This window comes from Cygnus olor, chromosome 7 (assembly GCF_009769625.2).
Source record: "Cygnus olor isolate bCygOlo1 chromosome 7, bCygOlo1.pri.v2, whole genome shotgun sequence".
Classification (NCBI taxonomy): domain Eukaryota; kingdom Metazoa; phylum Chordata; class Aves; order Anseriformes; family Anatidae; genus Cygnus; species Cygnus olor.
In genome coordinates, this window is record NC_049175.1 from 20,703,621 (window position 1) to 20,718,508 (window position 14,888).

Genomic DNA, 14,888 nt, shown 5'->3' on the forward strand with positions numbered 1-14,888 from the left:
CCGCAGGCTGCTGTAAGGCACAGCTGCAGGTGGATCCACACCTGCCTGCAGCTGCGTGTGAGGAGCAGGATCTGGGGAGAAACATCCTCAGGGCTTGCTCCACTGCAGCGACAGCCCTACCAGCATCCAGCAGCAGAGGCCCCCCTACGCTTTGGGTTCCCGGAGGCTTGTAACAACAGAAAACGAGCAGGGCTGGTTTACCTTACAGAGCAGCCTGAAACGCAAGGCAGATTCACCAGCAAGAACTGTGCCTTTCTGAGGGTGGGAGCAGTATCTGACCCACCCCTCTGATTTTAGTCAATGTTCTGGGGCTGCCCGTCCCCTCTTCCCTGCGAGATTCAAGGCCACTGCAAGTTGCTTGGACTTCCATTTATAAAAGTTAGTTATTGTCTTTAAAAAGAAATAGGAAACACGACGAAGCCTGTCACATTCCGACATTACAGAGCGAACACCAGATAATGCATTAAAGGTATGAAATACTCAGCAGCCTTCAAGCACCCAGCTCTTAGTCCTGCCACAACCACCCTATGAGGTGAACTGTAGCCCTGTCATCTGCCCTAACAGTTTCCAAGATGTGCAAAGAACTGCATACCTAACCTGACCCCACACTTCTTATTTTCGAGGCTCAAAACCCGAACATTTCTCTGTGCTTACTGCGAACCCTGGTCTGCAGCCTGGGCTAGATGCTGGAGGCAGCTGCAGCCTCAGCCTCCGCTGACCTTCTCCTGGCTATGCTCCTTTCTGCTCAGCCTCAGAAGCAGAGAGGACAAGCAGATTGAAATTATTTACCTTTTACCTCCCACTATTGCTTCAGTTCATGGACGTTCACTTTTTTAAAGCAGATCAGGCTGGTCACCTAGCCCAGGAAGTATGCAAAGGTCTGCAAAGCCACACTGAACAGCAATCTCAATTCTAATTAGTATTTTTTAATTTTATGAGTCATATGATGACAAAGGTAGACAAGCAACTTTCTGAATTAAAAATTACATGCTGCCTCAGACCATCTCCTCTTTAGCATGGTATACTTTATTATTATTATTATTATTATTTCATGTTTGAATAGAAACAGGCTAAAATCCTGTGTCTAGTATCTGCCTCTATACCATTTAAAAATAATTTCCAGGTTGGACATGACAAAGACAGAGGGTATCTCCTAGCCTCAGCTTTTGTCCCTTGCAGTCCTTGGGGGAAGATTATCCTACTGCTATGTCTCATAAGATTTCAAGTGAAGTTAACTGAAGACTGAAGTTTAAAGATCGAATATGGTGATTAAAATATAGTCAGGACAAAAGCAATTCCTAACTAACACCACTTTTCAGGAGAGAAAAAGAGAAACCCTAATAAAAGTCATGTAGTTTCTAAGTTCACTCTCTTCGCTTGGTGAATTTTTCTCTAGTAGTCTCTCCCAGTGTTTGCATCCAGTGAGTTATCACAGATAACCTAACTCTGGACATCACTAAAATATCCACTGTGTTTCTAAAAATAGAGGCCAATGATTTCTTTCAACCCAAAGGTCCTGTTCCCTGGCAAGGGGTAATTTAATATTCAGCTTGCTCCAGTAGACAAAAAAAAGGGTTAATCACTGACCTAAAAAATCAGCTGTTGCCTAGGCACCAGTGACCACGAGCCTTTTACAGTTTGCTGGTACAAATACTGTATTGCACCAGCCAGTGATGACGAGGAACCTGAAATGCAAATGTAATGAGGCTGAGAAGGCAGAACTGCGTATTAGCTTTTCTTTCTGTGTACTAGGCAAGCACAAGAAGGATGTATCCCATCTGATGATGCATCTTCAACCAAAACTTTACCATTTACAAAAGAGAAAGGTATAACTGAGTATCTGATGAGTCAAAACAACACCTCAGTAATTTGCATTAAGTGCCTCAGATGAATTAGCTGAGGAGGTCTCTGCACCACTTTCCTAAATGTTTGTAAACTCTTTAAAAAAATTCTGAACAGAGGAGAATAGACAAAAGGTAAGCGAGACCTTAGATCAGTACATCTAATGTTAATCATAGGGGAAATTATGCAGACTTAGCTGGGGAGAGCTTGAGTGCACCTTGTGCACATGCCCCTGGAAAAGAGGGAGCTTTTCTGCCTTACAGGTAAAGGCACCTGATCCAGGGATGAGAAGGTAGACTAAGACAAGCTCAAGTTTGACATAAATTCCTCTTCCCAGCAAGAATACTAACCATGAATCGACTAGCTTGTCAACAATGGCAGATGGATTTACAATCATTTGGATTCCGTAGGACAAAATTTCAAAAATTTACGCCTTAGTCCAACTTCAAGGGAAAAGGACAGCTGCCAACAGGGGAGGTCAGGCAAGACTGGGATCATCCTTATGAACCCTGAGGATGTCTTGGAACAGGTATGACTTGTGGGCAGACATGGATTTCCATCTTTCCTAGCGGGTGATGTGGGCAGGTGGCATGGGAGGGTAGAGCAGCTCGGGAGTTCAGAAGTCGTGTGGTCTCTGATTTTGACATGATTCACATGGCAAGTATGGTGAGGCCTCCAACTGAGTCGGCAGAGTAACGGGTGGGTTTCAGTGGCATCCTGCCTGAGTTCTGTTAAAAGGTCACTGAAAAAGATGCTTTTTTGTAAAACATTTCTATTTCAATGAATCAGGTCTTTCTGTTGAAACTGAAATGTTTTGCCGAAAACCTGTTGTGTTGGAAAACTCCCAACCATTTATCTCTCTCCTACTCCCATAGAGAGGAAATGGGTTGTCTCCAGCTTTTGCTTCCCCTTTCAATGTTTCAGCCATCCTGTGCTTCCCCTTGTGCCCACTCAGGGTACATCTCATAAAGCACACATCTGCTGAAGGGCCAAATATTTTTGTACTAGGAAGTGTGTAAGATATTCAGAGTATGATGAGGAAGAAAAAGTACTGCTCAATAAGAAAGAAAGACAGAATAGCTGTGTGACAAGAGTGTATCAGCAACCAAACAAAAATTCAGCCTATCTTTTCTAAAGGACAAAGACCACTACAATTCCTGAAATGTCAGCTATGTCGGCTTGCATCAAGGATCTCTGACATTCCTGCAAACACTAGTAAAGCATTTGAGGGCCAGCCAAAACTAGACAAGCCCCCCCCCCCCCCCCCCCCCCCCGGTAATTATTATAATCATTATTATAATTATAATTAATCATTAATAATAATAACCATTAAGGGCTAAAACCACCCCTACTGTTCCTGTGTTAAACCAGGGCTGAATTTGGCTATGGTTGCATTCTGACTTCTAACTGCAGAGGAACATGTGACCAGGTACACTCAATTATTTGTCATGAAAATACTAGCCAGGAAATTAAGCCTTTTGTGTGTGTGCGCGCATCATTCCCAAATGCCAGTCTCTGCGAGTGTATCTATTACTTATAAGCATTTACTAATCATTTGTGAACAAATGTTAGCAGTTAGTTTGTTTCCATCTGTCATTCCTGTGCCGGTCTGTGCCTGGCCACGTCATTGTGCAGAGATGTGCAGTTGACTTTTTCCCCTTCCTGACGACTCAAACTCTTTGGATAGAAGGAATATGTTTGTGAATAATTCTAAAATAAATTGTCAAGGTCTCCTCCTGCTTGATCGGACCAGCACCCTGCTAAGGTTGGACTGTTTTCCCTTAAGTACAAGAAAATATGTTCAGGGACATGTACTGCCATAGTCACTAAGGGGTGTTACTGTGCTTTATGTACGCTTATCTGAGCCAGCAGCGGGGCATGCCAGCGTGGGGTCCAGTGCAGGCTGCAAAACTCATCCAGGAACCAGTGTGAATGTGTAGGCCCAGGCAGAATGTACTTGGCATGAGGAACAGCTTGTGATTGAACCTTACTATTTCCTGACTCCCCCCAAAATAATGTGAAGTAGCTGGCAACATGTGATTTAAGACTTTTAAGTTGCTCAAAGGGATTAAAAGAATCAAGGAAAGGGTCCTTGTAAGGATAAAGGAGGGAACACAGTAATATTGTCTGTTAGAAGACAGGCCATCTTTATCCTTTTTTCTCACTGCTCCATTGCCCACTACCCTTGTTTATCACTTTGGCAATGAATGATTGTATGGTTACATGCATTGCCTCATTACACACAGCACTGCTGCAACCATCTAGCATCCATCCATACTAGCAAATTTAAAGCCAGTTTAGATGTGCCTTTCCCAGCACATTTTCCCAGATGGTTCATCTTTGACTGTGTTGTAGATGTATGAATAATATTGAAATACTTTTAGTTACAAACCCTAGGCAATAGATGTATGCTACCTTTATTAGAAGTAGGAAAATGCATTTATTTCTCCTTCAGTATAAGGTCCTTTTACTCTTTTACAAAAATAGGAACAAAAATTTTTAACAGATTTATGCCAATTTTCATAATTGTCCTGGGTCAAAATATTCCCCTGAATTAGTTTAGTTCAACAGAGCACTTTGGTTTAATGTAGCACAGGTTCGATATTTCTATGGACAGCAAAAATTGATGTCTTGCTCTGGTGTTGCATTAGCTTTTTGTGAAATAATCTTGCTAAAATGCTATTTCAGTATTTTTGAAGCTATAAAAAAAACAGACCCTTATAGCCCAATGGAAATGAAAAAAAAAAAAAAAAAAAGAGGCATTATGAAATCATTTGTATACTTTCTATTTCCCTCTGCTTCTTTCTCTCTGAAGGCTTAAGGAAACAGACCCTTCCATGTTGGCATAGCTCCACAGAACCGCTTTGCCAATTACTTCCAGTTGGGGACTACCACTGAGTGTATAGCTGCTTGTACTGAAGTTGTTGCAATTACTATCATTATGTTATTTCTCAGCAAGGAAAAGAAAAAGATGAGTGAGTTTTGGGGGGCTTTGTTTAACTGCAGTGAGCCACTTACTTATGCCAACCACTGAGAGCAACTTGGAGGCAAGCACAGTGAGAAGTGAACTTCTTGGAAAAAGCAGCTTTCAAATTTAACTTGGTAGGGAGACAAAGGGATTTCTTAATGAAATCTAACAAACTTTAGGTCTGCCAGTTCCTTCAGAAATGGAAAGCATTTTTCAATGTGTTAGATTACCACTGCAATACCAATTATGCCCTTGCTTTTATGCATCGTACAGAGATCTTTACCACAGCTCCAACCTGCGGGAGCTACTTGTGTAATGCCAATGCTGGGGAAAAACTATTGTGTGGTTTACCTCTATCCAAGAAACCATCTTGAAGATTTCTTGTACATAACTACTGGTACATAACTATTCGCACTCCTTTGATCCCTGCACTAGGAGGGGAAGTCTCTAGGCAAATTAAGAGTGGTCTGAAAGCAGCTAGCTTCAGGTGGCAGCTAGTGGTTTCAAGGACCTAAATGTTTTGTTGCTTAGTATACACAACCACGACGGCCCTCTCGTGTAGGACTCCCCATAGCTTTGCTTATTAAGTCAAGTGGTAGGTCAGTACCCCTAGACATCCACACTAGATGTTGTATTACAACCAGTTCAAGACAGCATGTCTTCTAAAGATGATTTTTTATTTTTTATTTTTTTTTAAACAGCAAAGCTTCCGCAAGCCCATGGTATGGCACTGAGGCTCTGAAAATAGGTCATGCCTCAGACGTCCTGAGCTTCTGCTGTTGCTGGATCCTGGCTTCGCTCTGTCTATGCCAGTGAGACACGGAGACAATCTTTTTATACTTAGCTTCTTTATTTTCCTCATTAAAGAATGTGATTTGAAACTGTAATGACATTACCATGCGGTAACAAGGCACTGTGACAAACCCCAAACCCTGCCTGCGAGTGTAACGCATACCACCGCTGAGGTGATGAGGCGGAACGGGAGCGCCACGCCGGCACCCACCCCGATGTCCCTTATCCGTAATCTCTCATTTATTACTCGTATATTTATTTACTCGCCGTCCTGCACCAGCCTCCCCAGGGAGCGAAACCCCCTCGGGCCCGCGGCCGCAGCGCCGGGCTCGCCCCTCACCACGGCGGCTGCGCAGAGCGCGGAGCACAGCCCCGATTCCCGTACGGCCGGCGCCCGCACTCCCCGCCCGGCGCCTTTTCCTGCGCTACGGAGTTTCCGTAGCCGTGTCCTCCGCTGCCCCCGCGCGGCGCCCCCGGTCGCCAGGCGCGTTTCTATGAGGCGCCCATAAACAACATGGCGGCGGCCGCCCCCCTCGCTGCCCGCCGTCTGTAGGTGGCGCGGCGGCTGAGCGGGGCGCGGGGGCAGCGGGGGACGGCGCCGCCGGCCGCCTCCGCACCGCTCCGTCCCGCACGATCCCACCCCGCACCTCGCCGGGCCGCGGCGGGGGCGGCCAGGCCGCGCTCCGCCCCGCCGTGCGGGGGTGTCTGGGCGCCCGGGAGCAGCCCCGCTGCTGCGCGAGCGGAGCGGAGCGGAGCTCCTCGGAGCGGCTGCTGGCCCGAGGGGACGGGGTCCGGGAGCCGGCGAGGGGACAGGAGCCGAGAGCGGGGCCATGTCGCTGCCGATCCCCCCGACGGCCACGGCTGCCGCCGACCTCCCCCCCGGCCCCGGCCCCGGCCCCGGCCCCGGCCCCGGCCCTGGCGCGGAGCTGCCGCCGGGCGCGGAGCTGGGCCAGGGCAGCGCGGCCCCGCCGGCGGCCGAGGAGGAGGAAGGCGAGGGTGAGGAAGAAGAGGAGGAGGAAGGGGAGAAGGAGAGGGAGAAGCTGCCGCCCCTCCCGGCGGCATCCAGCGCGGCGGCCGGGGTAGGTCGGGGGCTCGGCGGGCGCTTGCTCCGCGCCCCGCTCCGGGCGGCCACCGCCGGCGGCGTCCCTCGGCTGCCGAGCCCGGGGAGGCTTTCATTCAAGTTTCTTAAAAATAACGAGCGCGCCTGGAAGCGGTGACATAACGGAGCTATAAATTCTCCCTCTACTTATAGTTCTTTAACATTTTACAACGGTCTGCTCGCTCGGGTTAGTCATGGCTGAGGATTTGCAGCGCTGTCGGTGGGGGTTTGGGAGCGGGGGCTCCGGCTCCTAATGCGCGTATGGCAACAGCTAGCTGGGAGAGGCTTCTGTATTTTTAACTTTTTCTTTAAAAGTCTCTTCCGTTTTTTGCATTGTGTTGAAGCCAAGATGACAGAACAGCTCGGTAAGTGATGAATGAGTTAACGCGGGTTTAAAAAAATAAACGTCGAGAAAGGTATTTGCCAGAGCAATTTAGTTTCAAGGAACCTCATTTGAGATCTTTAATCATACTTGAGTTATGATTTTCTTTCTGCTGATTGTACAGTATTGTGAAACAAAATTTTCCTGGCGTAAGTCGCTTATTGTGTATAACTCAACATTAAAGCTTGCTGTAACTTATTCAGCCCAGCAATGAAGCAAACATCTTATCAACCCTATGCTAATATAGTTACGAGACTTTAGTTCAATGGTTCTGATAAGTATCAGATTTACTAGAAATTACCAGCATCAAATTACCATAATTTGAGTTTAAAAGATTGAGTGCTTAGCGTTTATGACTGTCATGAAATAATTGTGATGTTAAACCAAGTAATTGTAGTCAAACTGCAAACTCCTTTGAGCAGTTCTGCCAATTTGTGTTTTGGCTAAGATGTTCCAATCTTCTGAGAGGCTTTCAGCTTTCCAAATCTGTCAGAATTTGGGAGGATGTGTTTGTTCCTGTGATTCAGATAAAGATTTGGGAGAAGACAGTGATGGTCAAGTACCCGGGAGTGATTTGCACCTTTGATAAGGTGCAACCTCGGAAAGGTGCTCCATTTCAGACTTGGAATGGCAAATGCCAGTCCCTTGGGGAAGATAAATAATGATGGGCTACAATGTGTCAGGCTTAACTTAGGTAATGAAAAATACATGCAACTGATCAGCTATGCAGCATTTCCACTGTCCTGAAGAATCGGGAGAAGAATCTGGTTTGTGGCTGGGCATCCCACATGCCTCTCTGAACTGCTGCCTGCAGGAATTAATAAGTTGTCTGAGCTGACCTGCTACAAAGCAGCTCAGATCTGGCTATGTGTGATTGCTTGTCAAATGCATGGGGGACTTTGAACTTAAGGAGATGCATGCAGATTTTAATAGTATGTTACAGAGGGAGAGCTGTGTGGAAAGATGTAATAGATCTTTTGACAGCCCTGGATTTCTCAGTGTGCACCAGAATGCTGGTTTTGGTCCAAATGTACCAAATAGGGAATGCAGATATGCTTTTGCAAGACCTTTATGAGTTGAAAGAAGGTATTCGACTGTTGGTCTGCTGAGTCCTAGTGTTGACCAACCTACACATCTAATTACAAGGTTTTCAGGAGTATGGTGTGAGATTCATCCTATACAGATGTTTTTTATTTTTTTTTTTGTATTAAAACTTCTGCTTGAAAATCAAAAATGAATGTTACTGAATCAGATTCTCACGCACTTTTAAAGACAGACGTTTTCTCACCTGCATCGTCATTAAACTGGAGAAAAGTTTATAATTTGATAAGGTGACTAAAGGGGGAAAATGTCTTTAAAATTTGTTTTTTTTCTATTAAAATTCCTTTTCTTTAAAAACTAATGCCTGATACAAATATGAAAATACTTCTGATGTTGTTAATTTGCTCATTGTCTCTGCCTATTATTTCTAAGTGTATAGCCATCATATGATGACTTACCTTGTCTCCGTGTGAAGAGTGAGCCTTATATATCCTTGTCTCAAAACATCTCCCCAGGTTGTTTGCGCAATTGACATTTTCTTCCATGTGCTAGGGACCCAGCATAGATTTGAGCAACATGACTGTAGCTTCCTAGAAGGCAATATGAAGGCGTGACGCATCTTTGAAACTTTCTATTCTCCACAGTAGCTGTGGAAAAGGTCAGAATTTGAGGGAGTCAATAGATAACCACAGTACACATTATCTTATTAGGGCATGAGCATGAAAGATGTCACATCTGGAGTTTAAGCTGGCTGAAAGTTGGAAGAAAGTGTTTATGTGACTACTGCTATTGCCATTTGCATCGTGGATTTTTCTAGCCAAGGGCTATGTGGAGTTACTGAAGGAGGATAACCTTTCTGGGTGATTTTCTTTTGCTTTCATTCCTAAGGGAAGTTGTGGAGCTAAATTACTCCATCAATAAATTAATGTGGTCCTGCAACGTGCCAAGGTTTTTCTTATGGGTGGAATGGTGATTAAAAAATAATGCATAAGGGGAGGTGGTTTGGATGTTGGTATTCAGATTCTGCAAATAAATTTGTGGGAAGTTATTTAACTTGCCTCTTGTAAGCAGGAACAAGTAGAGGTTTCCATAAAGCAAAAACGGTCTGATGTTACACCTTTCAAGATATGAATGGAAAGGGAAATTTTACTTTTTGAGTAGGCTGTTGCACTGACAGCTGTCTTTGGGTAATCCTTATGTCCTCTGTGTTTTCTGGCACCCCTGGTCTTTGCTCACTACATACATAGGGGTCTTCAGTGAGTTAAGTTAGGGCTGAAGAGCAAGGTTTTCAAGAAACTCTTCTAGATGGTCTTTTTGCCTCTTTTTCTGCAAGCACTCTGTATGTGCTCTTTGCAAGCAGTTTGACTTGTTTTCACCATCTGGTTTCATTTCAATAATGGAAAACATAAATGTATAAAGTATAAAGCTAGTACTTCTCCAGCCTTATGGAGGGCTTAATGCTTTTGAAAAATTTCAGTAAGAAGCCAGCAGCGTTGTAAGTTATTAATATGCTCTTAGAAAAGGATTAGAGGAGGATTAAAGATGGATCAAACCGCTTCCTCCAAGCATGCCTGTTCCTTATGTGGGGGTTCAGTTTTCTGATGGCTGTGTGTTTGTAGCGTTTTAGGCTCTAGAGGCTCGTTGACCTCCTACAGAGTTTTATAAGTATGACACAGTGCTGTACGCTTGTCCTAGATTACCCTCCCAGGAGATGTCACGGATCCTCTTTGATGAGCGTGTACTTCCCCAGTATTCCTCCAGGGCTTTCCAGCAAAGCCTTTATCAGTATGTTTGTTTAACATTGTTGGAGCTGCACTTGGAGCAGGATGTGATGGAGTGGAATAGCGCGTGCAAGCTTCGCTCTTTCTGATTGCTTCTCAGGGCAGTGGCATTAAGAAGAACCTTTTAAAGTAACTATTTGACTATACTATTGCAGTGGCACGGCTGGAGTAAAACTGGAAAGCTGAGGAAAGGTTATGTGACTCAAAAAGGCTGTCACAGTAGTCTGCTTCATAAGAGCTCCTCGTATGAATTTATCTATGATAACTATTCCCTACTAATTATTAGAATCATCCAAACTCCAGATTTTCTACCTAGAGCATGTGTTTTTGTGACACAGCAGATAAACTTAAGATCTGGATTTGTTTAAAAGTCCTTTTTCATTTAGTCACGTCTTGCTGTGTTTTCTCAGGATCTGGACTTTCTACTTGTGTGCCAGGTGAGTTTTAAGAAACATCTTAGTGATACTTTAAGGCTTATAGAATAATAATTTTTAAAATAGCTAATATTAAAATAGTAGCTGTAATTACATTTTGTTTGAACATTTGTTGCATACAAGGCATTTGGAGCTAGAAATTGAAAGTTGATATTTTTAAAGCTAGAAGTCCTGCTGATTGTTCAGATTTGTAATTTGCTGAGTTATAAGCCATGGAAAAATAGCTCGTTTTGCCACAGTTATTTAAAATTCCCGGTAGTGTATCAACTTGCGTACACTGTAGCATGGCAGGTTTATGGGCTGTATTATTACCCTCCTGGTGGTGTTTCAGGATGTTGTGGTGGAAGTGAAGTACTTTCCTCAGAACTCTGGCTGCGTGTCTTAGTCAAAGTCTATTTCTTTTAAAAGGAAAGGGAAATGAATGGGTTTCTAAAAAAGAAAAAGATATGAAAATTATTCTGGAATTTCTGTTCTCATTTGTGGAATTAGTTCTGGTTTATAAAACTACTTTTTTCTAACTGAGAACACAGGTACCAGATGTCAGTCAAATGAGTCTTTAGGTTAATGTAAGGCTCAAAATCACGACGTGCAAGAAGACTGTGTATGTTTTTTAAGCAGATCCGCCTTTGCTGGACATCAGCTGATCACTTGGAGCTGAGATGCAAACGAAAACTTCCATCACATGACTTCTGTTGTCTTGGACAAGCCCCTTAACTCACCTGTGCTTTGCAAATTCTCCGGTGTAAATAATTATATCTAACAGTCACTTAACGACTATTGGCACGTTGTGTCAAACATTGATTGGCACCAACCTGTGAAAGTCTGTTGTGTTGCTTCATTTCTCTTCACTGTTAAAGCACATTAGCACTCATTTCTTAGCAAAAGTTTGAGCAGACTTCTTGGCAGCTGCACATGCAGATATTAAGCAATTTTTTTTTTAGGATTGTGTTAAACAAATGTTTGTTGGATAGCCTTTCTTTGGTGGCTGCTGATGCTGAAAACTTTGAATCTGGTGTTTTTATCCAGGTAGTCAGTATTTAAATGTTAATAGCAGCAGTCTACACTGAATTTTTGTTTCCATATTTCAATTTTGGGGGAGTTTGCATATAAGGTTCGGCATATAAGGGTTACTTGAAAAAGAAATGTGTGACACTTGTATCTATTTAAACTGAGCTGGATGGAGTGAGGAATATAAAAGTATTTAGAAATTAGGACAAGAAGTTAGAGTGCTTTCAACAATATTCTAATATTTTTTTCTCCTGAGTTATCTAGGGATATCTTATATACTGCAAACTAATGCATGAATTGTTAAACGTAATGGAATTGTATGTTACTTCTCCTGATTCAAATTAAAACAAACTTGTAGAAACATCATGTATGTCTTATTTAGGTATTAACACTCATATTTCAAGATAACAAGCATTTAAATATTCTTTGTAATACCCCATGAGTAAGATTACTCTTGCAGTAATGTATTAGCCTTTTATAGCACGCTGTCATCTTAATTACAGGGGTTGGAAAGAGGAGCAAAAAATCAGTTTTCCACTTTCAGCAATTTCATCACAACTATCAACCAAAAGAAAGAAGGCACCGGAAACAGAAATTCACCTACGCAACTTGTTATACCTAACATCAAAAATGGTAAGAGAATAAAAGCCTTGTGTTACTTAGCTACCAATTTAAGAAGGTGCTCAGTGTTCCACCAATATTTCTATTGTGACAGTGCCAGAAAACCTAGAAATCTAGATTTCATTAGATTACATTGTCCCGTACATGGTATAGTCAATAATATATATCATAGTCCATCCTCAGTAGAGGTCATCTCTTAGAGACAAGTTGGATAAGAAGAACAAAAGGACCTGAAGGATGAAATATTCCTCTGAAATTTTAAAGAAACTTACAAATTCAGAAGTCCATTTATAGATACTGTTTGTCTTAGCTCCAGTCAGATGGTAGGTTTCTCTAGAAATTGTCAGAACTTTGTAGGGAATTTTCTAGATCAGAGGGAAGGCAGTGATGAGGCATGCATAAGGCTTTTAAGGGAGACTTGCTGAGAGTTGCTGCTTTTCACTGAAGATGAAAGCCAGTGATGATAAAATAAAACTCACAGGCAAAGAATGGTAAATTCTGAAGAACTTTAAAGGTGAGAGGGAATATTGTTGTGATATGAGGTAAAGATAATTGATGGAAAGTTTTCAAGTGGAGCTGTGTATTCAGTATGATAGGCTAGAATCATGAAAGCTGATAAATAGTATAGGGTAGAAACAAAATTGTGGACAGGTATTGTAAATTTCAGATTTGTGGAGAAAAAAGTGGCTTATAATGTGCAGGACTGGTTTCCTTAATAAAATAATCTGTGTTCTTGATAGCTGTTCTGCAAATGTAAAATACAAGACTTTTTTTTTTTTTAGTAACTTTGCTCATGGAGTAAGGAGGTGCCTACTTTTAAAAATAAAAATGCAGGGGAAGAAAATCACTGAAACACGAAGGGCAGTTATGTGTAAATGAGAGTTTGAATAGAATTTTGTATTTCGCTCAAGTCACTTTGTACTACACAAAGGAAACAAAGGTGACTGGAGATGACCAGTGAAGGCTGTTCCCGCTGTTGTGTGGAAGAATTTGAGGCATTGCATATTTTAACTTACCATGGTTAAAGTAGAAGTGGTGTACGTAAGGACAGTACTTGGGGTAAGGCAAAAAGAAGATGCTGCAAAGCTGGACAGAGCTCTGCTCATTCTTTGAAAGTATAGTAAGACCTCGTTAATAAAGCTGGAAGAACCACCTTCAGGTGGCCATTTCTCTCACCTATATATTTAAGAAAAATCTTCATATGTAAACAATTGCACTATTGTTGGAGTCTGAAAGACTTCAGAGAAATAAAAAGTTTTGTGTTTTTCAGGTAACATTTTCCTCTAAAGCTACAAGTGACAGCTTGTCAATATTAACTACACAGCTGCTAAGCTTTATAACTGAAATGTGCATGAAGCTGTTTCATGGACTGCTAGATAATGTGTGTTTCATATAGGAGAATCCTTAATTGTTTCCTGTCCAATTTTATCTGAATAGTTCCTTAATACAATCTTAGGTTATGATATGAAAGTCTGCTGATCACTAAAATTTAGGACAAAGTAAAATTAAATCTAATATTGTGCCAAGCAATGTGGAAAATGCAGTAGTCTTTTACAGAATTCATTTTACCTCTTGCACCCAACAAGAATGGTGAACTTAAAAACAAGTCTTTCTTGAAATGCCCACAGATCTTGCTGCACATGACACTGTCCTAGCTGTAATTAATGTTACACTAGTACTTAATTTTTAATTTTCATCATCCTAATGTATGGCAATATTTATTGAAGTCATGGATGTGTTCTTGAAATTGAGAGCTCAATGTGTAAAATTGAGCAGACGTTCCGGTAGTCTGTGTTAGTAAATTCTCTCTTGTATCAACAAGATTTTCCTCCTCAGTTTTTGATCATTTCCTAAGCAGTCATGCACTGCTGAGTCTTTTTACTTAATGTAACTGGGCAAACAGCCAGAAGTGATTATTTTTTCTTGTCTTGTAATACTGGATTATTGCTGTTTATAAACTCAGCACATAAAGTTTCAAGTTTGTCCTCAATGGAATTCATTTGACAGATCTTAATGAATATTTTTGAATGTCACACAGGCAAATAATTCTATTTACAAATAAACTGGAATTATGGCAAAACATACTGAAGTTGACAGTATTTATTAAACATATTATTAAAACTTAGTTTTAGTATATCTAATTTAAGTAGTGTATTTCAAAGCAAATTGCATCACTGACAGGGTGCAAGTTACGAAGCTTAACACCTGCAGCTTCAATTCACTGTAATGAGAAACAGCTTCTGTCAGCTGCTGTCTCTTCTACAGATGCAGAGAATATTTTCCTCATCTCAGTGTATTCAACTGTTTGTAATTCAATGTTTAATCCATCCAAAATTGAGAAGACAGATCAAGAGTTAAATTAAAATTACTTGTCTTGGAGTAGAAAAATAGCATAGTCTTAGTCTCTTTTAAGTTAGTTCATCTGCATCAGCAGAGCACTTACATCGTGGTATTGTTGGGCACCTTGGCTTGAATTAATTTAGTATGTGTCCACTTTTTTTTTTTTTGATTTCTGCTCTTCTCTTTAAATTGTTTTAAGTTTCAGCTGTGAGATTTGACAAGGTTAAACATCAGAGCCATTCTTGGGGATGGAGAACAGCCCTGATCTATAGTCTTCTGATAAATGTTAGCTGAGTTAAGTCACATTGACAGCTTCTCTATCATTATCATGAGGTAAAAGAACCTGCCTTTGTGTTTTGGCGATTTTATTAGCATATACTTCCCTGATGTGATAAATGGAGAAGGCAGGAGAGTAGTAATACTACTCAGATATTTAATTTAAAAAATAAAAAACATCACTGTAGGAGTGCAGGCTCTGGGTTTTTTTCCTAGTTCCTGTACATCTATATTTTACTAGCTGAATGTTCATTTATATGATTGCATTGTATTTATTGTTCTTTGCATTTTATTTTATTTTTTT

At 41.7% G+C, this 14,888-nt stretch overlaps 1 protein-coding gene across 1 annotated transcript in view; it reads left to right on the forward strand.

Moving 5' to 3' along the window:
• The first annotated feature begins 6,432 nt into the window (after nucleotides 1–6,432).
• The window catches only part of HECTD2 (HECT domain E3 ubiquitin protein ligase 2), a 33,123-nt gene continuing 24,667 nt past the window's right edge, over nucleotides 6,433–14,888 (forward strand). The window contains exons 1-3 of the mRNA XM_040564042.1: nucleotides 6,433–6,681; nucleotides 10,316–10,342; nucleotides 11,851–11,980. Of these exons, the coding sequence (XP_040419976.1) occupies nucleotides 6,433–6,681; nucleotides 10,316–10,342; nucleotides 11,851–11,980 (406 nt within the window). The remainder of the gene's footprint in view (nucleotides 6,682–10,315; nucleotides 10,343–11,850; nucleotides 11,981–14,888) is intronic.